Source organism: Saccostrea echinata, unplaced genomic scaffold, assembly GCF_033153115.1.
Source record: "Saccostrea echinata isolate AGI-Se365-2 ecotype Australia unplaced genomic scaffold, CSIRO_AGI_Sech_v1 ptg000033l, whole genome shotgun sequence".
NCBI classification, from domain to species: domain Eukaryota; kingdom Metazoa; phylum Mollusca; class Bivalvia; order Ostreida; family Ostreidae; genus Saccostrea; species Saccostrea echinata.
In genome coordinates this window covers 6,143,334-6,157,866 of record NW_026889782.1, presented here as the reverse complement: position 1 = coordinate 6,157,866, position 14,533 = coordinate 6,143,334, and the positions used below count along the sequence as shown (strand labels likewise).

At 32.5% G+C, this 14,533-nt stretch overlaps 1 protein-coding gene across 1 annotated transcript in view; it reads left to right on the top strand.

Annotated features, from left to right (window-relative positions):
* The first annotated feature begins 321 nt into the window (after nt 1-321).
* LOC133198060 (uncharacterized) overlaps nt 322-14,533 on the top strand; it is a 43,236-nt gene continuing 29,024 nt past the window's right edge. The window contains exons 1-2 of the mRNA XM_061334214.1: nt 322-571; nt 10,495-10,577. Of these exons, the coding sequence (XP_061190198.1) occupies nt 322-571; nt 10,495-10,577 (333 nt within the window). The remainder of the gene's footprint in view (nt 572-10,494; nt 10,578-14,533) is intronic.

Sequence of the window (14,533 nt, the reverse complement as noted above, 5' to 3'; positions counted from 1 at the left end):
TTATATGGTATTTCTGCCTCCCATTTAATTCGATAAGCAAGAACATGCTCTACGTATGAACAATTTCGAAAACGAGGCAAGCTATTGATAAACAAGTTGATGAAAAAAGAATATCAACAATTTCGTTTGTAGTCATCATTTCGCAAGTTTTTTGGTCGATACAATGACCATGTCAGCAAAAACAACCTATCATTAAATCAAATGCTGACTGAAGTTTTTCATACTAATTGTTAGACCATTATTTATACACTGAACTGTCTACGGATTATTCCGTTTTTCCTGATCATGACAAGGAGCACACGGCGGGTGTAGGAAACACTGATGCTGAAAATACTGATACAGCGTCAGAATCTGAGTGGGCAAGGAAGTTCGTCATCTGCATCTTGCGTGTTGATTTCTGGTACTGAGCCTGAGGAGTCAGAAGATATTTCCAGAAACAGAACAGCAAGCGAGGAAACTTTATATGCCAGGCAACATCAAGCACTGGGAAGCCTCGACAGCATTGCCCACCTACTGATGGAGTCAGTCTCAGATACAGACAAAACGCTGACTGGTAGTCCCTCTACAACAGGTTTTGAAATACAATGAACTGTAAATTATATATGTATATTTACACTTACACATTTCATATATAATGTTCTCATCCACCATGAAAAATGCCATTGCACATTAATGTTGTACATTACTATGACAAGTTGAAACATTGTACAAGAAATAAGTAAATGTATATTCACTTACAGTCAATGGGCGGCAGGGGATGCTTACTCCTCCATGGCAATTGATCCAACCTCTGATATTTTAGGATGTTTAATGGACTTTGAGCTTGAATATTGTTTGTTATCTCCATGGTTCATACATTGAAAACAGCCTTTTCACATAAATGTTGCTTTTGTCTTGGTTCAGTGGTTCTTGAGAAGAAGCTTTTTTCAAAGGATGATAAGATTTTCGTTAATTCTTAATCCTCCTCCCTTCAAAGAAGGTGATATCCTTCATTTGACCAAACTTGACTCCAGTTCACCCAAGAAGGTGAAAATGTGAAAAGTTAACGAGAACGACGACCAAAATAACAAAGAGAGACAACGGACAAAGTTCGATTAGATAAGTTAAATTGAGCATTTGGCTCAGGTGAGTTAACAAGCTCAGGACTCCATTTTCAATAAACAAACCATTCTCTGTACACCAGTCTCAATAAACCGTGCTCAGTATACCAGTCTCAATAAACCGTGCTCAGTATACCAGTCTAAGTAAACCGTGCTCAGTATACCAGTCTCGATATGAAAACCTTATTTAATCATGACGTCACGTACAATAAATCATCCATGCTCAGCACATTTATCAAAATCAGGCTATCAATCTCAGTAAATGTAACATGCTAAGAACATAAATGCTCATAAATATACAGACCTGTTTACCCATATTGTTGTCTCTCAGTATCTTTTATTAGATTTGTCAGTGAAATTTGGCATTTGCCAGTAAGACTTAACTTTTCATCGATTTTACATATATTATTAGAGAACAACTACATTTCAGATAACCATTTCTGTCATTTTTTAAACCACCGCGTTTTGGCAACCCAACATCACTTAAGTGTTTGAAATCTTTATCTTTTTAGCGATTAAAAAGCGTCAAATTGAGACAGATCATAACGAAAATCCAAACGAAAGGATTTTCCGATTTTCATAATAGCAAAACGTGAGACGTAATTTGGACTCAAAATACGGCGAAATCGTAAGAGTAAACAAGTCTGAATACATAAAACTTCTCACATAAATTTTCTACATAAATAAGCCTGCGGAATATAGACGTACGCTGTTAATTAGAATTAAAATATTTTTGTCAAGAAATTTTCAAAGGATACAATCCAGGCTTTTCGTTATGTTTCTGTTTTATGATGGATAAATAAAATCAATGCGTTGTTTTAAATAGACCAAAATTGATTTTAGGAAGAAAAAAATTCAAAACATGTCAGATTAAAACTGTAGTCAATTTTTCTGATTGCATGATCATTTTCATCTAAAACATATGTAAATGCACATAACATTAATAATTTTCCCAAAGAAAATTAGTATGAAGGCAATTTCAGTAATTTTAACTTCTGCTCTGTGAAATGTGATAAAACTGAAAAGTAATCATGTTCAAAGGTATATTTCAGCAATACAAATTATGAGAAAAACCAACAAAGATCTCTGAAAACAGAGGTGAGATCAGGTGTTACGGAGGAGTAAGCATCCCCTGTCAAACGGTTACCCCCGCCGTGTGTTCCTTGTTATGATCAGCTAAAAGAAAAAAGTGCGATAATAAAAACTTGTATGAAGGACGTCAGTCAATATTCGACTTAATAACATATTGTATTTCTTAACAAGGTCAATGTATTGACCACAACAATTGCAAAATGTAGTATTTCTCAGAACAATTAACATTTTTTTGTCTTGTACAATCACTTACCAACTAAAGATGTTTATTTCTCCTAAGTGTATTTCTATTCATTATCACTTATGCACCGTTATACTTAGTATTGCAAATAATCTTCTAGAAATGTAATACAGACAGAAAGCTAAGACTTTCCGTTTAAACAGGGTAAATGTTTTTAATGTAGAACACAGCAGGGCTTTATCGACATTTTGTCTCTGTACCATCATTTGTAAATATTTGAGACTACGACGCTGACTTTTTAACAAGAGTTGGACATCTTTTTGGAGACGGAGATGCTAAATAATAACCTCCCATTTGAAATCAATATATGAATGAAAGACCTGTTAATTTAAACGAGGCACTGAATCATTGATTTTAATTATTCCGGTATATGTTGTATAAGGTCATCTTTATAATAGTCTAATTTTCTTATTTCTATTTTAAATTACACGATGAAGTATGAAGTATAAAAAAATAGTTCATCACGTATTGAATTGAAATCTTCTGTTAGGAAATATTGAATATAACAAGGGGCGAATACAAAGGGAGGGGTGCAAACGAAGAAAAAAAAAAGACAACTAAGTTGACCGCTTCCTACATGAATATGTTTGTATATATAAAGTCTAATGGTTGTAAACATATAATGATTTAAGTATGCAGTTTAGGAACTGAAAATATAAGATTGCAATGCAGAAATTTTGACAATTAAATACACCAATATTTGTTTCAAAGGCAAGTTGTTTTTTTTTTTCAAATAAAAAGCTACATTCATACAATTTGCTTATTAGAATAATAAACACGGAATTTTGTATTAAAATATAAAATTCATCTCATGTCATTCGAGCTTTGTATGTGTTTAAAAAAAAAATAAATAAGAAGGAATTCAAATTTCAATAACATGACAAAGTTCAAAGTACCATTATCGTAAAAATCAATAGGATTTAAATCACAAATACCATTTTTTTTATTTTATGAGAAATAACTTCAAGGTATTATCTCCTGCCTTTCTACAATAGGTCATTACCCTTTTATTTGACCCAGTTTATTTATTTTTATACCTTTACGACTTGATACAGGTAAAGGGCAAAAAGATCGATTGAAAACACTAGTCAGTGTTAATTCTATGAAATTGGCTTTATTAAGCTCAAATTCCATTAAGAAAATATTAGTTTTCTATTTTTTGTCTTTATTTAGCTAAAATACCTTGATATTTTTTTTTACAGACACAAATTATTTAAATCTCTCAAAGGAGTATTAATTTTTATCCTTTTTCAATGATATTCACAACCATCTTGCTACTAAGTGTCTCCCTTAAAGCTTTTTTATTTAAAAGTTTTATTCACATTCACCACGCTGTGCTGATTTCGTCTCGAGTATCATTGGACTTGATGAAATAATAGAAGGTAGTGTGGGTTCTCCAGCCATGGAGAAAGAGATTCATAATTTTCCTAATGTTAACTAAACCTAAAATTTAAACTAAACAGGAATTGTAGAATTAAATCACTAAATATGTAAAAACCAATGATTCTCAGATGACCCTTCCATCAGTGTTCCTAAGCTAACCTATGCGTTAACTATTCAAGGTTTGATACCAGTTTATAAGTTAGAGCTTCAAAGGCTCCCAAACCTTGTCTCAGAGCAGTGTTTCCAAACACTCTCTAATAAACCTTTATTTGAAAGTAAGTTAGGAAGCTAATGTAACCATAATGGTATGTCTTCAATAGTTTGATACCCGCAAATGAGCTAGCGAATTTCTACTACCTTTGGTTGACTGACCGTCCATTTCTCCCTATGTTAAGGATATGTAAAAAAATTTTTTTTTCTTACCAAATTCAAACATATTTGCTTCAATAGGTGCCTCTCTCACTAAAGAAATGATACACACTTTGGTAAAAAATGAGAAAATGTAACTTTACAGTTCAGTATAATTTGTGAAAAGTAAATCTAGAAATATATGATGTTTTGTTACAGTAAAGTTTCTGGGAACATTTTCAAGAGTCTAATATATTACATTTTTACACAATTGAAATTTTCTTATTAGAATTTATTGTAAGAAAAATTGAAAAAAAGTAGCAATGTAACCCTTCTGTTTGCGAGATAAGAAAATTTGCTTGTGGTACGTATATTTGAATTGCCGAAAAGCTTGATATCTGAAAATGAGTTAGGAAAAGTAACGTCAAACAGACGTCGGTTGATGTGACCAAGACGAAATTTATTTCGTTTTTTTAAAAATATGTATACATATCTCAATGTAAGGTTTAGGCAAAGGCCAAAAAATAAAAAAAATTGAGTTCTAAGTATTTACAAATTTGTTCAGGAATTTGTGTTATTAAAAATTTGATAGCCAAATCTAATTTACTTAGACTGATCCTGGTATTTTGTTTGTTCCTTGTCACTGTAAGCCAGTAACAGGTAAAATGACTTATTTTTATCGGTAACCCCAACAGTCAATTGAATCCTATATTTTTTTTTAGGTCACCTGAGTCACTCAGGTGACCTATTGCTATCCGTTTTTGTCCGTCGGCGTGCGTCGTGCGATGTGCGTTAACATTTGAACATTTTTTGCTTCTTCTCTGAACCGCTCAACCAATTTCAACCAAATTTGGCATATAGCATATATGGGTGAAGGGGGACAAAAATTGTGAATTTCATGGTCCCTGCCCCGCTGGGGCCTGAGGGGTGGGGCTAAAACCACCAAAATTAATGCAATCTTTAAAAATCTTCTTCTTTACTCATGGACATCAAGCAGTCAAACTGTTGGCATCATTGTAATAAGCATTGAGTCCTCTACCAAAATTGTGAAATTCATATCCCCAGGGTCAGGGGTTCTGGTGCTAGGGCGGGGCTATATAGATCATATAGTGAAAGTGCATTATTTCTTTGAAAATCTTCTCTGCTCCTGGGTATTAAATAAACTAACTAAGTATATAGTTATGATGAGTAAGAGTGCCTCTTCCAAAATTGTGAAATTCATGGCCCCAGGGTCTGGGATTCTGGTGTTAGGGCGGGGCTCTATTGATTATATAGTGAAAATGCATTAATTCTTTGAAAATCTTCTTCTCTACTCCTGGGTATTTAATAAACTAACTAAGTATATAGTTATGATGGGTAAGAGTGCCTCTTCCAAAATTGTGAAATTCATGGCCCCAGGGTCTGGGATTCTGGTGTTAGGGCTGGGCTCTATTGATTATATAGTGAAAATGCATTAATTCTTTGAAAATCTTCTTCTCTGCTCCTGGGTATTAAATAAACTGACTAAGTATATAGTTATGATGAGTAAGAGTGCCTCTTTCAAAATTGTGAAATTCATGGCCCCAGGGTCAGGGGTTCTGGTGTAAGGGTGGGGCTCTATTGATTATATATTGAAAATGCATTAATTCATTTAAAATCTTCTCCTCTGCTCCTGGGTATTAGATAAACTAACTAAGTACATAGTTATGATGAGCAAGAGTGCCTCTTCCAAAATTGTGAATTTCATGGCCCCAAGGTCAGGGGTTCTGGTGTTAGGGCGGGGCTCTATTGATTATATAGTGAAAATGCATTATTTCTTTGAAAATCTTCTTCTCTACTCCTGGGTATTATTGAAACACATTAAATACATAGTTATGATAATCAAGGATGCCTCTTCCAAAATTGTGAAATTCGTGGCCCCTGGATCAGGGGTTCTGGTGTTAGGGCGGGGCTCTATTGATTATAAAGTGAAAATGTTTTAATTCTTTAAAAATCTTTTTCTCTGCACCTTGGTATTATTTAAACAAACTAAGTACATTGTTATGATAAGCAAGGATGTCTCTTCCAAAAATATGAAATTCATGGCCCCGGGGACAGGAGTTCTGGTGTTAGGGTGGGGCTATATAGATCCTATAGTCAAGGTGAATTATTTCTTTGAAAATCTTCTTCTCTGCCCCTGGGTATTGTATAAACAGACTAAGTACATTGTTATGATATGCAAGGATTGTGCAAAATTGGGAATTTTATGACCCCAGGTTCAAGGGTTCTGGTGAGGGGGGGGGGGGGGGGCTTCTATTGATTATATAGTGAAAAAGCAAAATTTCTTTGAAAATATTCTTTTCTGCTTCTGGTTTAAAAAGCAAAGAAGCTAAGTGTATAGTTATGATGAGCAAGAGTGCTTCTTTCAGAGTAGTGAATTTTATGACCCCTGGGTCAAATGTGCTGGTGTGAGGGTAATATAGTGAAAATGCATTAATTCTATTAAATAATCCTGTTTGCTCCTTAGTGTTAAGCAGATAAACAAAGTGATTAGTTATGATGAGCAAACTTATGGTCCCAGGGTCAGAAGCTCTGGTGTTTTTTTTTTTTTTTTTTTTTTTTTTTGGGGGGGGGGGGGGGCTCTATTGATAATATAGTGAATCTGTAGTAAAAATTTCTTTATTTCTTTAAAAATCTTCTCCGCACCTGGGCATATCTGAGGTAAATAGAGTAGAAATTTTTATAAGGAAGGGAATTTTTACCAGATTTTTGAACATCTGGACCATTTGGGCAAGTGTTCTGGTCCTAGCCAAGGCTCTATTAGTTTGTATTCTACTGAGAGGAGTTATTCCCCTTTGCCATTTACTTTTGATGATTTATCACTGTAAATAATGTACTTGAAAGGTAAATAGAATAAGAGAATTATGCAAAAACTTTTATTGTATAATACAAAAAGTACTTTCATTGTTTTAATGATCAGATAGACTTGTAAGTAGTACATAAATAAAAATGAGACAAAAATAACTTGTCTTATTAAATGTTCATCAAAGACCAAGAGTGGCCAATGTAAGAGATTTCAACAAGGGATTAAAATAGTACAGAAGCATTGATAATTTGTTAATATACCGTATGGTGATAGTGATAAATGGGGAACGGATTAGAACCTAATTCATGAACTGTTAATGAATATTAAGACCAATTATTTTGTTGATCATGATCACCCTATTTTATTTCTTTTGGGCAACAAAGCTTCACCTTTCAGTTCATATTATACTCTATGCATCCTTTCAATTATTGTATCATACTCAGGTGACCGTTAAGGCCCTTGGGTCTCTTGTTCTTCTCTGAATATACACTTGATTTGAAATCGATTACGACGATTTTAAAATGCTCTTTGTAATGTTGAAACTGCACTTGCGACGAACTTTGTGGAAAACTTATTTTTGAACACACCACTAAAATTTGATCTTAACCTAGATCAAGTTCAAAGCGCTATACGTTACCTTTATATTCGTTAGTACTGTGTGTCATTCTAACTACGCAAAATTGGCGTTTTAAATAATGAGGCACATTTAATGTCTTTTTTTGGTTTTTTAATATTGATAATAAATAGTCATGTTACATATCTATGATTCTATTTAAGTGATACTCGCAACTTGACTACTTTTTGGTTCATCGAAGTTGAAATTCAAGGTCATTTATTTCAACTTTTTTCATACCAAAGTCACTGGATGAAGAGATTTAGTCACAGTAAGGAACTAATTTTTCACATTTAAGAAAAACCTCTTTCTCAAGAATCCATATGAGTGAAGATGTCTCAAGAGGGTCTAGGATGGGATCATAAGAAGGGTCACATTTGCTTTTATCTGATACAAATCTTCGGAGAGTCAGCAGAATCGCAGTTATATTTATATGTCAACATCTCCATATAGAGTAAAATCAAATTTGTTTAATTCCTAACCTCAAGCTAGGGCCAAACTAGGTCAGAAAATTTTGAAAATAAATGTCTAGATCCATTACGTGTGCGATCTAGTTACTGACGTATCTCTATAACTGAAGATCCTATCTTTTTGTCAGAATACATGAGGTTTACTAATTGTCTATTGACAATTGAAAAATAAGGAAGTAGAGAGAACTATAAAGTTTCAATTGAGATGTCGATTGTGAAATCACTAATTTTCGAGGGAGTTTGATTTTCGTAGTGTCCGTCATATAAGGGGACTCACGAATTCATGTCCTCCACGAAATCTAAAATTTCACATAGATGAAAACTCAACACTTTTATTATCAGGAAATCAAATTCCCACGAACCAAATTTTTTTCCCACAAACCAAAAGAGTTTGACTCCACAAACATGTTATCATACAGTAAAACATTACGGAAAAAATAAGTAGTTTTGATGAGAAATAATTCCCAGATAATGTAGACTCAAATTTGGTAGAACCGTTGCCATGGGACGTTGTTGTACATGTACCTACAATAAGAGATCAAATTTTCCATGAGTATAAATAGCTTAAATTTCAAGAACAGCAGGACCAAGGCGAGAATGTTGCATATGGTTCTTCATTTAAATAAATTTCAGTTCAGCAAATGCACTATATATACATTTAGGTAATTAAAATAAGTAGATAAACTAGACATATGTAAAAAAAAAAATAATTTTAATTAGATTTGAAATACCTGACTAAAAAATCACCATTAAAAAAAAGGTTGTTTTAATTTTATATCTCCGAAAAAAAAATCAAAAGGAAAAAAAACCTTTGTAAAATGTTAAAAAAACAAAAACAAAAAACAATAACAATAACAACAATTCTAGAAAAACTTTTTTGAAAGATAATCTTGCAAATCAATGTAACCTTTACTATAAACCTGAGGAAAAAGGAAGTTTAAAAAATTCACATGTTAACTTATTGTTTTTCAGGAGAAATCAGACTATTGGCATTTTTAATTGAGCTGCCAAAGATGTCTAGATGGAGATCAGAATAATAGTCTTAATACGTAGAGGATTGATTTTAGCACAACAATAATTATACTGGAAAGACAAACTTTGTTTATACTCAAGAAGTGTAACCAAAGACACACACAACATAATATAAGAAATTGACAGGTTGAGTCGGTAATAAACATCATGTAGGGTATATAAATATGCATGAAAATATTATCAACGAAAATATTGGTTTTCTGGTCCATCACTATTTAACAGAATTTAAACAGGCATTGTTCCCTGTCATCAGATCAATCAAAATGGCGCTTACTACTAGCCACGTCTTACGTGATTATTTGCAACACCCCAGCAGATAAAATCAGCATTTTATTATGTCAGAATATCACGTGACTGTTTGCAGCAGCCCAGCAGACACTGTTATCTTTTTATTGTAATGTCAGAGTATCACGTGACTGTTTTCTCGCCGAGAAGACACTAATATCTTCAATTATAATGCCATTTTGTCACGTGTCTGTTTGCAGCAGCCATGCAGACACTATTATTTTCTCCCCCATTTCTATCTAATTCTTTCATTTAGCTCCCCTTTTTGCCTTTCGTGTTGTTCCTTCCCATTAAGACAATGACACAGATCGTAAATGTACTTACTTAAAATTCTGAGACAATGATCAACACTGAAAAGGAACATTTTAAGAAGTGATTTAAATCAAAGGAAAAAAATCAATATTTGAAATAAAAATGTTTTTAAAAATTGATTTTAGTGGCAGTTATTCTTGTCTTGTAGATGAATCACGTGGATAATGACTGATGCCTTAAGAATATAAATTTGGTTGAAAGATCGAACAAACCCACAGATAAGCTTTATAAGATACAACCATGCAGAAAACGTCCGCATTTCTTGTTATTTTTGTTCTTTTACTTAGGGTAAATGAAAGCTCGGCAGGTAAACCTGGTGGTAAGTTCTTTTGTTACTTGATAGGATATATTATTAAGGAGTGTTTGATAAGAAAGTCGTATATTTGGACTGAAAAATCCTTTGTTCTAAGCATAAGTTGCTCACACACACATACACAAAAAATGATGCATTAATTGATAAATAGTTTTAGCTGATTTTTAATATAAATAAAAATAAAGAAATTGAAGATTTTCTTTATTGTTAAGAATATGTCACATTGTGTCATTATCTATTTAAAGCTGTAAAAATTGTTGTACACAATCTATGACATTGTTGAAAAATCTTACAAAATTTCTATACCTACTTTGACCATTGGTATTAAGATTACCATTAAAAATATTAATCTCACTAAATTATAATGTATATATTGCTAATTTCATAAAAAGGACTGTTCATTTATCCTTAATAGTCGAATGAATTTTTATACTATATAATTGCCATTATTTGAGTTGATATTTAATTCTTCATTCTCTAGGATCATCTGGGAACTCCAAGAAAACTTCTCTTGGTGGAAAGGGATCAAAAACGAAACACTTAGACCCGACTGATCTGAACAAGGTTCGTCATTTTACATGATGCTTTTGTCTGTTTAGAGCAACAAGAAATGTACTGTCCTGAATTGTGTGGTTTTTTTTTTTAAAGAATAGAATATTACATCTTTTCAATGACAGAGATAAAAAATCATAGAATTTCCATTCCTTTTTGGAAAACTTTCTTGAGGATAACTACACAAACATTTTTTTTCCTCCAAAATTCAACTATTCTTGCTTACATATGAACCTCTCTCACTGAAAAAAAATAGTATTTGTTTAGTTGAACAACTTTATGCTTGTCCAAGTCACAAAATTTGATGTGAAGTGAAGAAATGCAAGGATACAATTTTATATAATAAAAAAATAGAAATATTATGATACTGAAAAGGTTATGAGAACATTTCTAAGGTCTTTTTTTACATTTTAAAAATTAACATTTCCTAATTTTTATTTCCATTGAAAGAAATATCAAAAAACCATTATAACTCTTCTGCATAGGAGATCAGAAAATTTCTTTGTTGTATGTCTCTTTAAAGGTTCTAGTTGTCAATTTGTGTAAATTATTATTTTCTGTATACTACATGTGTTATACATACCACAGTTCAGAAATCTTTCTTCTGATCAATTTAACGTGTTGATTAAGGCTAATTTTAACAATATTCATCAAAGTGTTCAATAATTATATATAAGCATATTTTAGTAAAGGGATATTTCCAAAATAGCTAAATTGTTTTAGAAAGAAAATGAGCTTTAAGAAATAAATTAAAAATAACCGTCGATTTTTCCTATTGAACGTTCGTTTAAAATTAACAGGTCTTCATCTTAAAATGTTGAAATTTAATGTACATTGTACCTCTATGATTTTGCTTTTATCATTATGTGATTGGTGATATCATTATTTCGTTAGTTCAGTTGTTTGAATTGAAAGCTTTGAAAATACTTTTTATTTGAAGTCGGATAATCAGAGTTATGAGGTATATAATAGTTTATATTGCTTTTTTTATTTCGCTCTTTCCATGAAAAATACCCCTTTCTGTATAATACGGTACAAAGTAAGCTTTTTATAAACTATATGTCTTTGTTATCTACTTAATGGGCTATTGAAATATTTCGTCTGTTTCTTATACATGCACGCATCCAGGAATTTTCTTTAAAAGGAAAAACATATTATAAATTAGTATATTTTTAGCTCTACTGGTCAGATACCAGAAGAGCTTATGCGATAGTAAGGTGTCCGTCGTCCGTCCGTCTGTCTGTCTGTCTGTAAACAATTTTTCAAAATGCTACTCCTCCTGCAGTTTTGGTCTGATTTCAATATAACTTGGCACATAAGTAGACTACACTAAGATACAATATTCTGTGTATCGGTTTTTTGATTTCAATGAACGGTGTTGCCATGATTACTATTAATAGAAATTTCTGTGAAAAACTTTCAAAACGCTACTCCTCCTACAGTTTTAGTCTGATTTCAATATAACTTGGCAAACAAGTAGACTACACTAAGATACATAATTCTGTTTATCTGTTTTTTTTATTTCAATGAACGGTGTTGCCATGGTTACTAAAAATAGAAATTTCTGTGAAAAACTTTAAAAAACGCTACTCCTCCTACAGTTTTAGCTGATTTCAATATAACTTGGCACACAAGTAGACTACACTAAGATACATAATTCTTTATATCGATTTTAGATTTCGATGATTTTTGTTGCCATGGTTACTATTAATAGAATTTTCCTTGAAATACCTTCAAAATACTACTCCCCCTACAGTTTTGGTCTGATTTTAGTATAACTTAGCACACAAGTAGACTACGCTAAGATAAATAATTCTCTGAATCAGTTATGGATTTCAGTGAACAGTGTTGCCATGGTTACTTAAAATAGAAATTTTCTTGAAATACTTTCAAAACGCTACTCCTCCTACAGTTTTAGTCTGATTGCAATAAATCTTGCCACAAAAAGAGACTAAACCAAGGATCATTATTCTATTTATTGCTGTTGCAAAGTTTGAAGTCCAAGTGCTACTTTTATCTTCCTTTATAAGTACATCCAGTAGAGCTACAGTCTCGTCAGAGACTTCTGGTTTAATAATAAAGGTACATGTATATCTATGTCAATAATGTCATGATGCTGAAAATACTCTATAAGTAGTATGTATTATATCGACAATCTAATTTTGAAGTCAACGGCGGTCTTGTCAATCACAAATAGTGTCCAGAGAAATAAATAGATGGAATATAAAGGACGGTAATCAAACTGAAGATTTATTGGAACAAAACAAATTGTATGCAGAGCAAAGTCGGACCTCTAAAAGCATGAGAGATGGGATTAGGTGCCATGGAGGAGTAGGCAACAAACATCGCACGTGCTAGCGCTCTTTGTTATGATCTGGTAAACGAAAAAAATTCCGTAAATATTCAGTATGAAAATTAAGCCTTTCATTTTGTATGAAAACCTTCTGTTAACATTTCTCTGAACAAAAGACTGTATTTGCTCAAGAGGTAATTATACCGATTGTAGAATTTGCAAAATGTTGGCTATTGATATTCTTGTATCATCTACTTATTTGTCAATAACTTGCATCACTTTAGAAATTTTTCTTCCATACAACATGCTTTTTAGTATCAAATCACATGAGTGTCGGAAACTATATACGCAGATGATGATGGTATATTGCAACATAAACTAGTTATAATTGTAACGGGAACCGTTACAGATGTTCCCCAAACGCTCCCCAACCTCCTTTTGGTGTCTTATTTCCAATAAGTTTCATTAAATAAGACAATCAAGTACATTGGCTGTTTTACGCATTACACGAGCGCGCACGTGCATGCATGTGCATGCTGACCATGTCATCTTGTCTATACTATTAATACATCTTTATATTCTGAGTGTCAAAACATTTCATCAAAAAATGTTTTAAGTTATGGCTATATCAGGTATATGAGTCATTTTAGAATTTCATGCGTGCGCTAGTGCATGCAAGTGCAGGATGACCACGCCATTTTGTCTATATTATCAATATATCTTAATATAATGAGTATCAAAGCATTTCATAAAATATTATAAATGTTACAGCTAAATCAAGTATATAGGTCATTTTAGCATTGCATGCACGCACATGCATGCATGTGCGTGTTGACCATATCATCTTGTCTACACTATTAATGTATTTCTATATAATGAATATCAAATCACTTCATCGAAAAATATAAAAGTTACGGTTATATACATATAAGTGTATAGGTTATTTTAGCATTGCACGCGCGCGCACGTGCATGCATGTACATGTTGACCAAACTATCTTGTCTACACCATTAATATCTCTCTATATTATAAGTATTGAAGCATTTCATCAAAAAGTATAAAGTTGCAGCTATATCAATTTTATAGGTCATTTTAGCATTGCACTCGCGCGCACGTGCATGCATATGCATGTTGACCATATCATCTTTTCTACACTCTTAGTATCTCTCTATAGTGTAAGTATCAAAGCATTTCATCAAAAAGTATAGAAGTTACGGCTATATCAATTATATTGGTCATTTTTCGCATTGCACGTGCGCGCACGCTCATGCATGGTCTTGCATTCAATTTTGATAGTAGCATAATGTAGGATTCCATTATACCTATTTATATTCTGAATTTCATCCTGTTTTGTTGAGAACCAAGAGAGATTTAGCCATTTAAAGTTTAAGCCAATCAGATTGCAGCACACGCGCATGCGCGTGTTTTCATGATAATTCTTATATACTATATTGTAGAACCTTCTAATGTATGACTATGTTTTAAATTTCAAAGTATTTTGTCAAAAAACAAGGAAGATATTGAGACTTTTGTTTCAGCCAATCAGAGCGAAGCGCACGTGCATGCGCGTGAGTTCATGCTAATTCAACTATTTCATCTTGTTTACTCTACTAATATATACTTATGTTATGAGTTTCAAAGCATTTCATAAAAAAATGTAAAAGTTACGGCCATA